The sequence below is a fragment of the Chiloscyllium plagiosum genome, chromosome 10 (assembly GCF_004010195.1).
Source record: "Chiloscyllium plagiosum isolate BGI_BamShark_2017 chromosome 10, ASM401019v2, whole genome shotgun sequence".
NCBI lineage: Eukaryota > Metazoa > Chordata > Chondrichthyes > Orectolobiformes > Hemiscylliidae > Chiloscyllium > Chiloscyllium plagiosum.
Window position 1 is genome coordinate 43,664,845 of NC_057719.1, and position 15,706 is coordinate 43,680,550.

General features: G+C 39.3%; 1 protein-coding gene across 2 annotated transcripts in view; it reads right to left on the bottom strand.

Annotated features, from left to right (window-relative positions):
- The window catches only part of map4k5 (mitogen-activated protein kinase kinase kinase kinase 5), a 182,643-nt gene that overhangs the window by 32,953 nt on the left and 133,984 nt on the right, over positions 1-15,706 (bottom strand). The window contains exons 16-19 of one of the 2 annotated variants that reach the window (XM_043697612.1): positions 6,391-6,432; positions 5,238-5,280; positions 3,527-3,731; positions 18-106 (exon numbers count right to left, since the gene is read on the bottom strand). In XM_043697612.1, the coding sequence (XP_043553547.1) occupies positions 18-106; positions 3,527-3,731; positions 5,238-5,280; positions 6,391-6,432 (379 nt within the window). The remainder of the gene's footprint in view (positions 1-17; positions 107-3,526; positions 3,732-5,237; positions 5,281-6,390; positions 6,433-15,706) is intronic. The other variant, XM_043697614.1, reaches the window with a different exon arrangement.

Here is a 15,706-nt window from a genome sequence, read left to right on the forward strand (position 1 = left end):
AATTACAAATGACATACGGGAAATTCTCTCTTTTCTTTTCTTCGAGGTAGTGCTGGAGGATGCTCAGAAGTTTCACTAGGTAAGCTTGAAAGGCCCCCAACAACACCTGAAAATATGCAAAACAACCATTCTAAAGACAAATGAAAAGTAAATTTATGCATAACCAGCTCCACACATGAAAGCAAAATGCTGCCACTACATAACACTCCTTCATCACCTACATAAGCAATTCTTGTATAGTCATTAATATCTCTACACAATCATGACAATAGAAAATTAACAACAGCTTAGAAATGTTAAACCATATGCATGTATTAGCAAAAACGATCTCTTTGTTAAGGCGTTTTAATCAAAATTCATTTTTCTGGTGAGACAGGCAAAGTGGTGTGTCTAAAAATTAGAAAATTTATATTTTAAAGTGATACCACTTCTAAATATATTCAAAAGAAATTCAGTGATGCAGAGAATGTAAGTGTTTAAAATAAGAAACTGCTTTAGTCTATTTTAAAGTGGGTTATTTGTGACAGATGACAATTCCAGTAAATTAAAAACCATTGCTACACAGAAAATTGCAAACTTCTGAAAATATTATCTGTGCTAACTTGAAGGTGCCCAAAAGGCAACCAATGGCAAGTCCTGAAAATTCAGACGTTAAAGCATGAAAAACTTAGTCTCCTCAGCATCTTTTCCAATTCTTATTCAGTGATTTTCTAGTGTTAATGCTATGGGCTTGAAGGTTGGGGGGAGAAAAAGTTTTTTGTTTAAGCATTGTTGGATAATGTGTGAACAGATCGTTAGCTGGTATCTGCAATGTAACCAACTGCCTGTAATTAAAGAATCAAAAATTAATTTAAATTTCATTTGTATCCCGCAAAACTCCGGGACGAGTTCTGAATTTGACAGGACTTAACTTCATTTCTTATGAGACAAAATATTTTTTCCTGGGAAAAAAAGCCATGAACTGTCCCCCCATCTGACAACTGGCCAGACTCACCTTCACTTTGAACAACTTTTAACACCTCTCACTTTCTTCAAATGAAAGGTGTGGCTATGGATACCTGCATTGACCCCAGTTATGCGTGTCTCTTTGTGGGGTATGTGGGACATTCCTTGTTCCAGTCCTACATGGGCCCCCACCCAGAACTTTTTCTCTGGTACACGGATGACATCCAGGACTGGAAAAGCTTATCCATTTTGCTTCCAATTTCTACTCTTCTCTCACCTCCACTTGGTCAATCTGAGTCCTCCTTTCTGAGGACAGGCTGGCCACCAACATCCACTACAAACCAACCAGTTTCCACAGTTATCTTGATGATACATCTTCACATCTTGCTTACTGTAAAGACTCTGTTCCATTCTCCTAGTTTCTCAGTCGCTGTTGCATTTCTTCTGATGATGCCAGCTTCTACAAAAGGGGAGTCCAAAGTGTCCAGCTTCTTCCTCAACCAAGGATTCCCCATCACTGTGGTTGATAGGCCCCTCAGCTGTGTCCTGAACCATCTCCCCACACTTCAGCTCTCACTGCCCTCTCCTCTCCCACAACAATAGAGGCTCTCCGGTCCTCATTTACCATCCCACAAGCATCCACATCCAAAAGGATCATTGGCCATCATTTCCACCACCTCCAGCAGGATGCCACCACCAAACACACATTCCTCTCCTCTCTAGTCAGCCTTCCGAAGGGACCATTCTCTCTGGGACACCTTGGTCCACTCCCAACACCTTCCACATTCCCAGAGCACCTTCCCACGCATTCACAGAAGGTGCAACACCTGCCCGTTTACACATTCCTCCCTCCTCACCATCCAATGATCTGGACACACTGTCCAGGTGAAGCACTGATTTATCTGCACATCATTCAGTTTAGTCTACCATATTTGCTACTCTACACTGGGAAGACGAAACACAGACTGTGAGACCACTGAGCTTCCCAGTGCCTGCAATTTCAAAAACCACCATGATCCCTGGTCAATATTTCTGTCTCAGGCTTGCCTTGGTGCTCCAGTGAAGCTCACCACAACCTGCAAGAACAGCATCTCATTTTCCATCTCATTGGGGATACTGCAGCCTTCAGGACTCAATATAGAGTCCAATAAACGTTAGGGCCTGAGCACTTCTCCTATGTCCATTTACCTTCTCATTTTCTGCCCAAATGTTTGTCTCTAGCTTTCTGGGCCCCATCTCTACCCATTGTTACTCCTACCCCCACCCCATTTTCAGCATATATACCAATCTTTTCCTAGCTATCAGTTCTCTATCTGTTCTGAAAAAGGGTCACTAGACCAAAACTGTTAACTCTGCTTTCTCTTCACTGATGCTGCCAGACCTGTTGAGTTTTTTCCAGCAGTGTCTAATGTGTTTCTATTTCCAGCATCCACAGTTCTTCAGTTTTTTAAAAATTAATTTTTGATTAGTCAATGTTAAGTATGACTTCTCAATATGATGCATCGTTTTCTGTTAAGTGTAACTGGTCAACCTTAGAGGTATTGGCTGAGAGTAATCTATAAAAATGCTTTTCAAAAGGGATGATTCTTTTGCTCACTCCTATACAAATGCCAACATTTATATTTTCATTGTAAAATACTTAACACTATATTCGAGACAAACATTTTCATGGGGGGGCGGGAGAGAGAAGAAGGGTGGTGGTGCCTCATTTAGATTATGCGAGGTGGATGGGTTGACCAAGGACATGACCCACCATTACAGTCTTGCATTCCAAAGAAGTTGTATTATTGGACAATCTCACCACAGCATGGGAAATTTGATGTCACAATGATTGAAAAGTAAATTTTGGAACTTAAATCTGTCAGACCTGTTGTTATGAGATATTATAATTCAAAACTAATTTTGATATTCCTACTGTGTGCACTTCAATAAATTAGATAGTTTTCATAGCTATTCTAATGCAGAAGTGTTAGTTTATTCTTAACTTCAAGGCATCTAAGTTGTACTAGTTATTCCTACAAAGAGCAATGTGCATGTGCAAATATTTCCTCTTTGACATATCAAGTAGAAATCAATCATGCTGGGGTCTGTTGGATAAGAGAGTTATTAGGTCCTAGCTATTGCAAAATCCTTAACAGACTTTCAATTTTATTAGAGATTGACATTTGAATGGGAGAGACATCAATAGTCTAATTACAATGCACTGTTCCCTGTATTTACTTTATTTAACGTATTCACAGGCCTACATATTTGTGGTTTACCCTCACATTGCTTCTTCAGGGATATGTTGCATATCAATATAGGAAAACTAGCATCGCAAGATTTGCCACATAGCAATAGATTCTTAAGTCCACACAGGGGACACATCCTAAGAATCTGCTTATCCAAATGATATATAGATTCAATGCCACCAAAATACCATCAGCAAGAACAGCATAATCAGGTAAGTTAAGTTCCATGTCTGGAACAGGGAACAACAAGAAATATTTAACCTAGTCTGTACAGCTTTGGTGATGAAGGATAGAGAGATACATTATGTTAACAGTACAGTGAGCCACTACTCAATATTTAATTTCATTACCTAAGTCATTAGCTCGGATATCAAGTAATCCAGGGCTACTAATGCTACTGGGAAGGGATGTTTCAAGAATCTCCGATTGATACAGTGATGTTGGAGTACTCTGTCTTCTTGGCACAGATGATGGCCCATTTTCTGTGCAAGGTTGCCTCTTGACTGTTTGTGATCTCTCTTCATCTGGAAGATCAGAAGCACTCTGTACCCGTGGCTGAAACAGGAGAAACTGGTTTCAATAATATGAATTAGGAACCTTTAAGTTCATTTTCTTACTCCAATGTATTTCCAACAGGAATAAGGCAATTTTGACAACAGTTGATCAAGAATGTTAAGAAAAGTAATTTAATTTGAATTAACAGGCAGAGCTTTCAATTTCTGCATGGGCATAAAACTGGCATATCAAATGGGATACAAATTGAAAATCAGTGAAAAAGGAAACTTGATGCAGTATATAATAGGCAGCCAATTCCATTCTGTCTGTTTTATGCTCGAAAAGTTGACAGTTCTGCCCAAATCTTTTCAACAAGCTTGAAGATTATTGAAAAATAAACCCTTGGAACTACAACTACAGGCAATTAAACCTAATCAAGTCTCTATAATGTTTGTACGTGTGAATGGCGAAGGTTAAACTTTAAGATATCTTTAAAACCAATTGTCTTTAATTGCTTAATTAGGTAGAGGGAGGTATAAATTGCTAACAGTTATTGCACTGTAACAAAGACAGTGAAATCTTAAAGGAATCATTCAAATTTAAAACACATTAAATGTCTTTCTAACAAAGAAAAAGCTGGTATGCCTTTACTCTGCATTCCTGATCTCTTTAATTTCACCACTGTGCTTTCAATAGTCCTCTCAACTTAACATTCCTTTTTGATTTAACTTACTTATCCTGTATGGTCCTAAATGAACAGGGACATTTTTAATGTAAGAGTGCCTCACCCTTTTCCTTTGTAGGAAAATGTCTGCTCTATATCCCACCTTCTCCTGAACTAGCTCCCCCAACTCTGACATTTAATTTCTAGCATCTGTTTTCATCCACGTCTAAAAATCACACCTCAACTTAAAACTCATCTTCCATTAGACTCTCAAGAGTTGCTGTGACAGAGAGCTCCTTTCATTTTAGGATGATGAATACTCTGGGTTGAGGTGCAGAGGGTGACAAGAGAGAAAAGAAAAGAAATGCACATCTGCCAAAAGTAGTTTCCTGTTTTGTGAAGCCAAGAAAAACTTGCATTTGCACTTCTCACAGTTCATTGTAATATTTCAAAGACTGCATAATTATCTAACTCAAATAAGAATCCTGGTTTCAATCCACTACATATGGCTCGTGAGCTAACAATGAAGTTTTAGGGGTTCATGCAGAAACCATACAATCAAATTTCTACAATGATTCAGAAACTTTTTCATTCTGATGATTTGTGCATAACTAGTAATTCATCATAAGTTTTGCTGCAGGTGATATACTTCAGTAACAGTGAAGGCCCTTAAGCTAAATGTATCATTTAACCTATTTAATTGCAAGCCTAACAGCCCGATATTTTATTTTAACTCCAACCATGTAAAGTTGGTATAGTGTAGTATTTTGACCAATTTAAGTTAAAAAGACACAATTTAACAATGAAATTTGATTTTTAAAATTCCCCTAGTAGGGATTACATACATCAGTTCTGTTTTTTTGGGGAGGGAGAAAAAGAGAGACAATTGCATAAGTACTCACCTTTGGTGGAAGGGGAGGTGGAACTACTCTTTTAAGTGTTGACCTTATAGAAAAATACAAATAGTTAAACAAAGTTCAAAAGGGATGCAATGTAGATATAACATGAAGATAGAAATATGTTAAGATTTCACACATTAGAAATACAAAACCAGCAAAAGCTCAGTTCCCCAATCTTCAGGCAAATTCATTTCAGAGATAACATCTAATAGAAATACGAACATTTATACTTCTCTTTCTCCTAAAGCTGTAAGTCAAAGACAAAATTAGTCCCACTTTTATTTATTTGTTTGAGGATGACAGGCAAGGCTTTTATCCATCCTTAAACAACTTTCAGAGGAAGTGGCAAAATAGCTCCTTGACTCCACGAGACTATATATTATGGCCACGTGGCTTTTAACATCTGAGTTTCAAGCTTTTTTTCCCCTCAGTGACAGTGAAAGCACAGCAAGATATTTTCAAGCAATGACGTATGATTTACAGGGAACATGCAGGTGGTGGCGTTCCCATGTGCCTGCCGTCAGTGTTCTTTTGGATGGGAGAGTAACAGGTTTAGAAGGTTTTGAAGGTTTCACAGAAAGTGAGAACTGCAGATGCTGGAGATCAGAGTCAAGATTAGAGTGGTGCTGGAAAAGCAGGTCAGCCAGCATCGGAGGAGCAGGAAAATCGACGTTTTGGGCAAAATCCTTTCATCAGGAAACTCCTGATCCTGCTCCTCCGATGCTGCCTGGCCTGCTGTGCTTTTCCAGCACCACTCTAATGGTGACTCTGGTTCTCTTCATGGTTTAGTCTGTATACTTACACAAAAGCATCTGAAATTATTTTCTACAATTCTTCATTGCCCATTCTACAGAAGGTAAGCTGACATCAATAATAGCTTAACTAAATTGAGCTTCAGTAAATTGCTGAAACAAGCTGATTTAAGATTTTCTACGATGCTCATAGGCTGGTTATGAAAAAAGATTTAGTCTTATTTAATATCTGTAAAATTAATGCAAATCCTACCATGAAGCCTTCAAATTTGCCATCCCACAAATAGATCATTCGAATTGGTTCATTGCATTTGCAACTGAAAACATTTTATGATTCTATAGAAATATTAACATTGTAATTCATTATAATTTATTCAAATTTAACAATCTACAAGGGCACTTACGGTTCGTTTTCAAAGTCTTCATCCAGGTGTGCTATGTGTCCCCTAAAAAGTGATTTATAGCATTCCACATTATAGTGACGGAGGTTAACAGAAAACTTTATATTGATGGAAGCATGCTTTATATTGATGGAAGCATGCATACCATCACAATATTAACATATATTAAATAAAAACAATTTAAATATTTTGAAAAATGGACTCAAATATGGTGTATAATGAAAACTAAGACAGATGTATAATATTTCAATTTAAATTGCTTGGGAAGATTTTAACGGGTGAACACAGGGAATATGGTTCTCAGATGAAGTCACACAATCCTTCTTACACCTCAGAAGTACAAGTTGCAATTCAAGATAAGATTTGTTAGGTAATGAGTGACAATCTATAATTATACCCTAATCCATATCTGTACAGAACCTGCTCATCTGGAAATTAGAAAAGTCCACACATTATAATAATTATTTCTTTTCCCACTTCTATGTATTTTTTTTGAGAAATGTTGGTAAAAGGCTATTTCTAAAACTTGATAATATTTTCTCACCATCGTCCAATCTTATACTAACGTATTTATCATTGCCCTTTCCCAGAAGTACGTAACTGACTGAGGATCTACCCAACTGAGATCTCAAAAACATTTGAGATCACATGGATGTAGGTTTGCTCGCTGAACTAGAAGGTTCGTTTTCAGATGTTTCATCACCATACTGGGTAACATCTTCAGTGAGCCTCCAGTTGAAGCACTAGTGGTGTAGCCTGCTTTCTATTTATGTGTTTGGATTTTCTTTGGGAAACCCAAACACGTAAATAGAAAACAGGCTATACCACCAGTGCTTCATCCGGAGGCTCACTGATTATGTTACCTAACATGGTGACGAAACATCTGAAAAGAATCCTTCCTGTTCCACAAGCAAACCTACATCCAGACACTCGACCTGAGCTACAAATCTTCACAAAACTCGCTAATTTGAGATCATAATTTTGTATCTACCACTTGGTATGATTTACATTGTCTTTTTCATTATTTTTAGTGGCACTTAGCTTTTTATTAATAAATTCCTTGTTCAATATGGGGAGAGAAGGAAACTGTGATATGACCACTATGCACTAGATTTGTCAGCACCTTATAATGTATGTAATTATATCTCACATACATACTTGAAAAAAATAATTTGATACAAATCACATCTACCATGAGGATGGTTCTAGATAAGAGTTTTGGGTAGCCCACTTGGAAGGAGAATAGAAACAATTGAAATCTCAACATTGTCAAATTGGGATAAACTTTTATTTAGGACAGTAAAACATACATTTGACCCATCTCAGAACCACCATTGCATCTACCACAAAACACATGTAGTACAGCAGATGGAGACATGGTAGCTACTGATTAAGCTGTTGAGTTACCGTTGTTCCAATCTTCCTCAACACATTTAAGAAGGCTCCTTTGGAATCATAACAAAAAGAGGGAAAGAGTTTGTAGAGTAGGATGCACAAGATGTGCTTCATGCCTGAGAAGTGTAAGAAACAGATTGCCATAAGTGGAACTTACAGCATACTACAGCTGCTGGTAAATTAAAAATAAGTGGCAGTAAAAAGGTAACCTTACCAATTAGCATCTTCCACCTTTAAAGCATATAAAACTTAAGGTTACAGCATCATACACATTAGAAACATTTTGCACACACAATCCAATATTTTGAAATAACCAATTACAGAAATTTGTTACGATAGCAACATGTCTCAATTATACAGCCAGAAAATAACAGGCATTAGTGAAAGGGTGTGTTGACTCGTGGGCCTGAAAATTTCTGTAAGGATTTCTTAGAGTAATTAAGTTCTGTGGTTACAGTTCAAGTTCATAGAAATTAATCAAAACCAACTAGGAGTGCACAAAACAAGCTAGACAGAATGCACAAGGGAATGAAAGTAGCAGATAAAGTATGACGAAGAATCAGAATAAAGATTCTGCAAATCAAAGAAAAAGCAGGTGTTCTATAAATTGTGCTAAACATCTAAGAATGAAGTTAAGACACTTATGATGGTAAACTCAGAGCTCAAGTTATCTTCTCATAGGTAAGCAATGCCTGCTAGACAATGCAGTCAAAATAATGACGTAGAAGTCCTGCTTAAACTGTATAGTGGTCTGATCATACCACATATTGAATATCACAGCTAGTTCTGTTATCTAACAAAACAGTGACAACCTTGAACCACTCCCCTGCATCATACCCTCCTGTTACTATAGTACCCCAATAATTCATTTCTGCACTGACACAGGTGTCACCTTTTGAATGAGGACGACATGTCAGGAGCAGCACCAGGCATAAATGAGTTGTCAACCTGATGAAATTAAAAAGTGACAACATACATATCAAGCAGCATTAACAGACATAATTAAGCAATCACACATTCAATGGATCAGATGTAAGCTACACAGTCCAGCCCTATCCAGTTGTGAACAAAGGTGGATGATTATATAATTAGAAAGAAGTACCACAAATATAGTCTCATCTTGAACAATGGGGAAAGCCCAGGACATCAAAAGACCCCAAAAGACAAGGCTGAAGCACTTGCATCCACTTCAGCCAGAAGTGCAAACCTCAATACGGAGGTTCGCAGTATTGTAAATACCAACCTCCAACCAATTCAATTAAGTCCACATAATATAACAATCAATGAAAAGCACTGAGCACTGCAAAGAACTGAAGACTTGCGCTCCAGAATTAGCCACACCCCTTGGCGAAGCTGTTCCAGTACAGTAACTACACTGGCATCCATCTGGAAAGTTGATCAGATATGTCCCCTCACAAAACACAGGACAAATTCCACCCAGGCAATTATCTCCCAGGTTTAATTCTCAATCATCAGTAAAATTATAGAAGCTGTGATCAACAGCGCTATCAACATGCTCAACAATAATCAGCTGTAACTTCAGAACTCAGCAGGAAAAGTGACAGTGACTAAAGGAGCCCAAGCAAACCAAGTTGGGAGATAATTCTACCTGTTAGCCTTATGTCGCACAAATCAAGATAGTGGTGATTGTCAATCACCTCAGCCACAGGATATCACTGCAAAAGTTCCTTAGGGGAATGCCCTAAACCTAACTATCTTTATCTGGTTCATCAACAATCTTCGCTCCATCATTAGGTCAGAAGTGAGCATTTTCACCAAAGACTAGCCAATCTTCAGCATCATTTACGCCTCCTCAGATACTGAAACGGTCAGTGTCCAAATGTAACAAGACCGACACAACATTCAGGCTTGAGCAGATATGTGACAAGTAACACTTAAGCTACAAGTGCCAGACAATGACAACCACCAATGAGAAAGAATTGCCCCTTGACATTTAACGGCATTACCACTGAATCTCACTATCAACTGGAAAATTACCATCGAACAGATTATTTGAAGATTGACCCATTCCATTTTCACACAGTATCAATAAACTTACCATAGTCCTGGAGAATCATAGGCTGTTCTCAGAGGTGGGTTTAACTTGAGGGTCACTAAACCTCAGGTGAGGGACAAGGTTGAGTGAAGGACCTTCATGGTGACCTCAGCTGGTATAGGAATTGAACCTTTGCGGTTACATTACTGTGCATTACAAACTAAACAAACTAATCTCACAATATTAATGTATTGCATGCAGACTAAGGTAGATTTGACAAATGTCTTTATCATGGTCAATCCATTAAGGAGATATTTAGAGGAAAGCAGTCAATACCTCAAAATTAGCACATCTGCAAGGCTTATTTTTGCATAAAACTTTGCTGTAGAACGTAGCTTGTGTAAATTATGAATTCCCAATTTTCTGGAATTGATATTTAGCTCATGTGAAGGAAAACTATATTAAGCTCTGCAAAGACAGAAAGGAAATCTCTCATCCGGAGTGAGACACAGCCTGAACGATTATATCCTTTGGGAATATGAAGGCAAATTGGGAAATTGATGTAGAAAAGGAAAGGGTTTTTTTTGCTTGCTTTCTTTTGGCTAATAGCTTGTAAGGTTTTTTTTAAACAAAATAGGCTAATGGCCCAGCACAAAACAGTAACATCACAGGCAAAGTGCAAATTCACTAGTTGGAGATGGCTACTAATTTGACCATTTGAAGTTATTTTCGGACCAAAGGTAAATGAGGGAAATATTTATAGGCTACAAGCTAAGTATGATATTTTCAAAAAATTAAATGAGAAACTAAGTAATTAAAATAGATATGCCAGGCCAGGTGATGTGTTCTAAAAGCAAGACATGGGAGCTGTTGGACCCCATTGTACTTTATGGTGACCACATCTGTAACAAGTATTGGCTGCTTGAGGAACTCTGGCTCAAAGCAGATGAGCTGAGCTGGAGTCTGAGCTTCGAACACTGGGACACATCAGGGATGGGGAGAGTTACCTGAATGCTGCATTTCAGGAGGTAGTCACACCCCTAAGATCAACTACCTTAAAATTAGGTCAGTGATCAGGGACAGGATGATGTGACAAGGAGGATCCCGGAGGTAATGCTGAAAAAGCTTCAGTCTTGAGTTTATCTAACAGAATTGAGATTCTTGCTCCGTGTGTGGATGTGTGTGGACTACAGGGAGGATGCACAAACTAATCATAGCACTGAGGTACATAAAGCTATTCAGGAAATGGAAAAGAGAAATGCAGTTGTAATCAGGGATAGCACAGTCAGCGAATAGACACTGTTCTGTTGCCAGGATTGACAACAGAAGGCTGTGTTGCCTGCCTGGTGCCCAGGATCAGGATATCTCATCTGGGGTGAAGTGGAACTTTGAGTGGGAGGGAAGATCCAATTGCCATGGTCCGCATAGATAAACGTATAAAGAAAAAGAGGTTCTACTGAGGAAATAGGAGTAGCTCAGAATTAAATTAAAAAACAGTAACCAAAAGGTAATAATCCCTGGATTACTACATGTGCTACGAACAAATTGGCACAAGGTTAAAGAGGTAAACACATGGCCCAACTGATTCAAACTCAAGGGATATTGACATCAGTACTGGGGGAGGGTGGTATTCTTATGGATTGGGCTTCACGTGAATCATGCTAGGACAAGAGTCTTTGCGCATTGCATAACTAGAGCTGCAGAAAGGGCTTTGAAGTAAATAGTTGGGGGGTGGGATAGACACATGAAAATAATGGAGCTAAGGTGGGTGGGTGGGTGGGTGTGTGTGTCTGCATGTGCGTGTGTGTCTGTGCGTGTGTGTCGCGCCAGGGAGGGGAGGAGATCAGCAGCCAAAACAAGTAATACGACAGAAAGAGTCATGAATCTAACTTCAGGCACAGCACATATGGGGATGGTCAATGCAGCACTGAAGATGTAGTACTTAAATGCATGCAATTTATGACACAAGGCAAATGAGCCGATTGAAATTTGAAGGTACAATGTTATGGGTTTTGCAGACACCTGGATGCAAGGAGATCAGGACTTGGAACTAAATATCCAAGCATACACATCCTATCACAAGGACAGTCAGATGGGAAGAGAGAGCAGGATTGCTATGTTAGTAAGAAATGAAATGAAATTAATAGCAATAAGCAATATAGGCGGCACGGTGGCACAGTGGTTTGCACTGCTGCCTCACAGCGCCTGAGATCCGGGTTCAATTCCCGCCTCAGGCGACTGACTGTGTGGAGTTTGCACGTTCTCCCCGTGTCTGCGTGGGTTTCCTCCGGGTGCTCCGGTTTCCTCCCACAGTCCAAAAGATGTGCAGGGTCAGGTGAATTGGCCATGCTAAATTGCCCGTAGTGTTAGGTAAGGGGTAAATGTAGGGGTATGGGTGGGTTTCGCTTCGGCGGGTCGGTGTGGACTTGTTGGGCCGAAGGGCCTGTTTCCACACTGTAATGTAATCTAATCCAAAAAAAAGTGATATAGAGTCACAAGGTTCAGAATCTGAGAGAGTGGAGCTAAAAAAAAACACGAAGGAAAAAAAGACCCTGATGGGAATTGTGTACAGGTCTCCTAGCAGTTGTCAGGATGGGAGTAAGAAAATAAATCCGTATATAGAAAATACATGCAAGAAAGGCACTATTACAATAATCATGGGAGGACGTCAATATGCAGGTGGACATAGAAAATCAGGTTGGTAGCAGATCTCAAGACAAGAAATTTGTGGAAAATTACGGTCTTTTTGAAGCAGTTTGTAGTACAGCCTATTCTGGATTCAGTGACATGTAATGTGGCAGATTTAATTAGGGAGCTGAAGGTAAAGGAACCCTAGGAGGCAGTGACCATAGCATGATAGAATTCACCCTGCAGTGTGCAAGGAACTTTTCCAAAGGAATAAAAAAAGCTTTGATATCTTTCTCATGTGGCAATACTTTTACATATTTGTATACATCCCTATCTGTACAGGTTTTTCCTGCACCATTACATCAAACAGGGGGCCAGCTAACTGAACCTCAGCTCCTTCATCTTTCACTTTCTTGCTGTAACTTATGGCAGTACGATCTTGTTACCACATAGTCTGGAAAAATTCCAGGGTATTTTTCTTTTAGCTTCTCAGTTCCTTTTGTTTTCCTTTGGCTTTCCCACCACAAGGGGCGTCACTCCCACCTCAGATTCTGTTAGGTCACTGCCAAAAACAAACTGTATTCCTGGAACTGACACTCTGTCAATCACTTCCACTGTAACTTCCCCAGTCTTGATTTGGCTCTCTAACCTGATTTTACACAGGGGAATGCTAAATCTCTGTCCATTTATTCCACAAATTATCATCCTCTCATCTAACAGAGTGCAAATACTTTCATTTCTTACTATTTAGACTGACCAGATCCCGTATCTCTTAAAATTAAAACTTCTTTCCCTTCTCTTCCTGTTCTTCTTGAGTAAACTTTATACTCAGAGGGGAAGTCTTTACAGAGATCGGGCACTAACTTGATACCCAGCCCCTGCCGAGGCTGTGCATTCTCCAGCAGAAACTGGGCAGAGTTGATTGGAAGGGGCACCTAGCAGAGAAGACAGTGGAGCAGCAATGGAAGGAGTTTCCAGGATAATTTGAAACAACAGAAATTCATACATAATAGAACGATCTGGATACATTTTCATGTATACCACACTGAGCAGATTTGAATTTACGAAGTTCAGTTCCCTCATCCTGACTGTTCTGGAATGTGAATGCTTCATTACCCTTACAAGCTAGGAAAACGGGAGAGCGTGAGAGCGAGCGGACAGATGCTGGTGGAAAGATTAACTCTTTGTGGCCTCATTTGAGTGAACATTGGCTTGACATGGATTGAATGTTTGTGTGTTGTTCCCTGGAGCTCGAGATCGGTGAATGTTATGAATTTAATTTGAATTCTGGGAATCTAAGATGATTTTAAAAGAAAAAGCTATTTTGTAGGACAATGATCCTGGACATGTTAGTTGAGCAGGGTTACCTCATGACCTTTCCCACATAATTTAGACTAGTCCCTCGTTATGATGTACTGTTAAAAGGGAAGATTATCTAGCCAAAGCAATTGGCCATTTGGGCCTAGCTTGATCAAGGTTTGCACGTAGCTTAATTAGTCAAGCGTACTCAGACCGGTCAATGAGTTTCTCTTCCTCTGCAAACATTTGCCATTTTATTGCTGCTTATCTGATTAAGGACATGTGGCATTTTTGTAATTTTAATACCAATTTCTGTATAAAGACAGCTTGTTGGCTGCAATAAGGGGAGTAGCCGGAGAGAGCTTTTAGGGTAAGAGCTGGCGCTGCTTCCCAACTAATGGTTTTAGAACCGTAGTTCATGCCTGGCTTATAGGTATCTACGTTATAGTGTAACATTGATGCTATTGGTAAATAAAAGGTAATAATTTAAACTAAACTGTCTGTAAGAGTTTTATATTCCAGACTACCACAGATTACAATCTCTGGGACAAACCAAGACAGGCTTACAGGTCAAGTCTATCAGGGATTCCCTGAATTGTCTTGAATAGATACTTTAACAAAATCAATTAGAATTTTGACAAAGGCCTTTGACAAAGTGCTGCACAGGAAGCGGCATGCAGCAAAATAAGATGAGCTCATGGCATTGGAGGCAAGATATTGGCATGGGTAGAGATTTAGTTGATTGGCAAGGATAAAGGGGACTTTTTCAAGATGGCAGTTCGTGACCAGTGGAGTTCTATTGGGGTCAGCGTTGGGACCACAATTATTCATGTTACACAGTTAACTATCTGGACAAAGGAACTGAGGGCATTGTTGCTAAGTTTGCTGATGACACAAAGATAACTGAAGGGACAGGTAATGTTGAGAATACAGGGAGGCTGCACAAGACATGCTAGGCAAGTGGGCAAAGAAATTGCAGATGAAATACAACATGGGAAAGTGTGAGATTATGCACTTTGGTTGGAAGAATAGTGGCACAGACTATTTTCTAAGTGGAGAAGCACAAAAGAAACTGGAGTTCTATTTCAGGATTCTCTTAGGATTAACATGCAGGTTTAGTTGGCGGTTAGGAAGGCAAATGCAATGTTAGCATTATTTCAAGACAGCTAGAATACAACAGCAGAAATGCACTGCTGAGGCTGTATGAGGCTCTGCTCAGGCTGCATTTGGAATATTGTGAGCAGGTTTGGGCTCCGTATCGAAGGAAGGTAGTGCTGGTGTTGAACAGGTCAAGAGGAGATTTACAAGAATCATCTTAGGATGAAGAGCTTGACATAAGGTGCAGTTCAGGACTTACAGAATACTGAGTGGCCTGAATAGAGTGGGCGTGAAGATGTTTCCACAAGGAGGAGAGACTAGGACTTGAGGGCACAGCCTCGGAGTGAAGGGACGACCATTCAGAATGGAGATAAGGAATTTCTTCAGCCATAGGGTGGTTAATCTGTGGAATTCATTATCACGAGGGCTGTGGAGGCCAAATCATTGAGTGTACTTAAGACAGAGATAGATATGTTCTTGATTAGTAAGGGGATGAAGGGTTACAGCGGGTACTCAATAGAATGGGTTGAGAAACATATCAGCCATGATCGATTGACAGAACAGACTCGATGAGCTGAGTGGCATTATGAAAGTTGCCACAAATTGTTCAACTGTGTAAAATATAACTTCAAGATGACATTCAAATCTTTTGTGAACTGATTCACCTTTTAATCTAAATTAGGTGCATCAACTCTCATGCTATCCTTCTGCTTCTAAATAATTGTATTGTAATAAGCCTTATCAATTTTAACTTCAATATAATGACTATTTAATTAGTATTGTCTGACAAAATGAATATGAAAGCACTTGAGCATTGAACACATGTCAGGTGTCTTACATAGTACGTAAGGAATAATCGTTAGACCTATGGCATGCTATCCCAGTCATGGAATACTGAAGTTG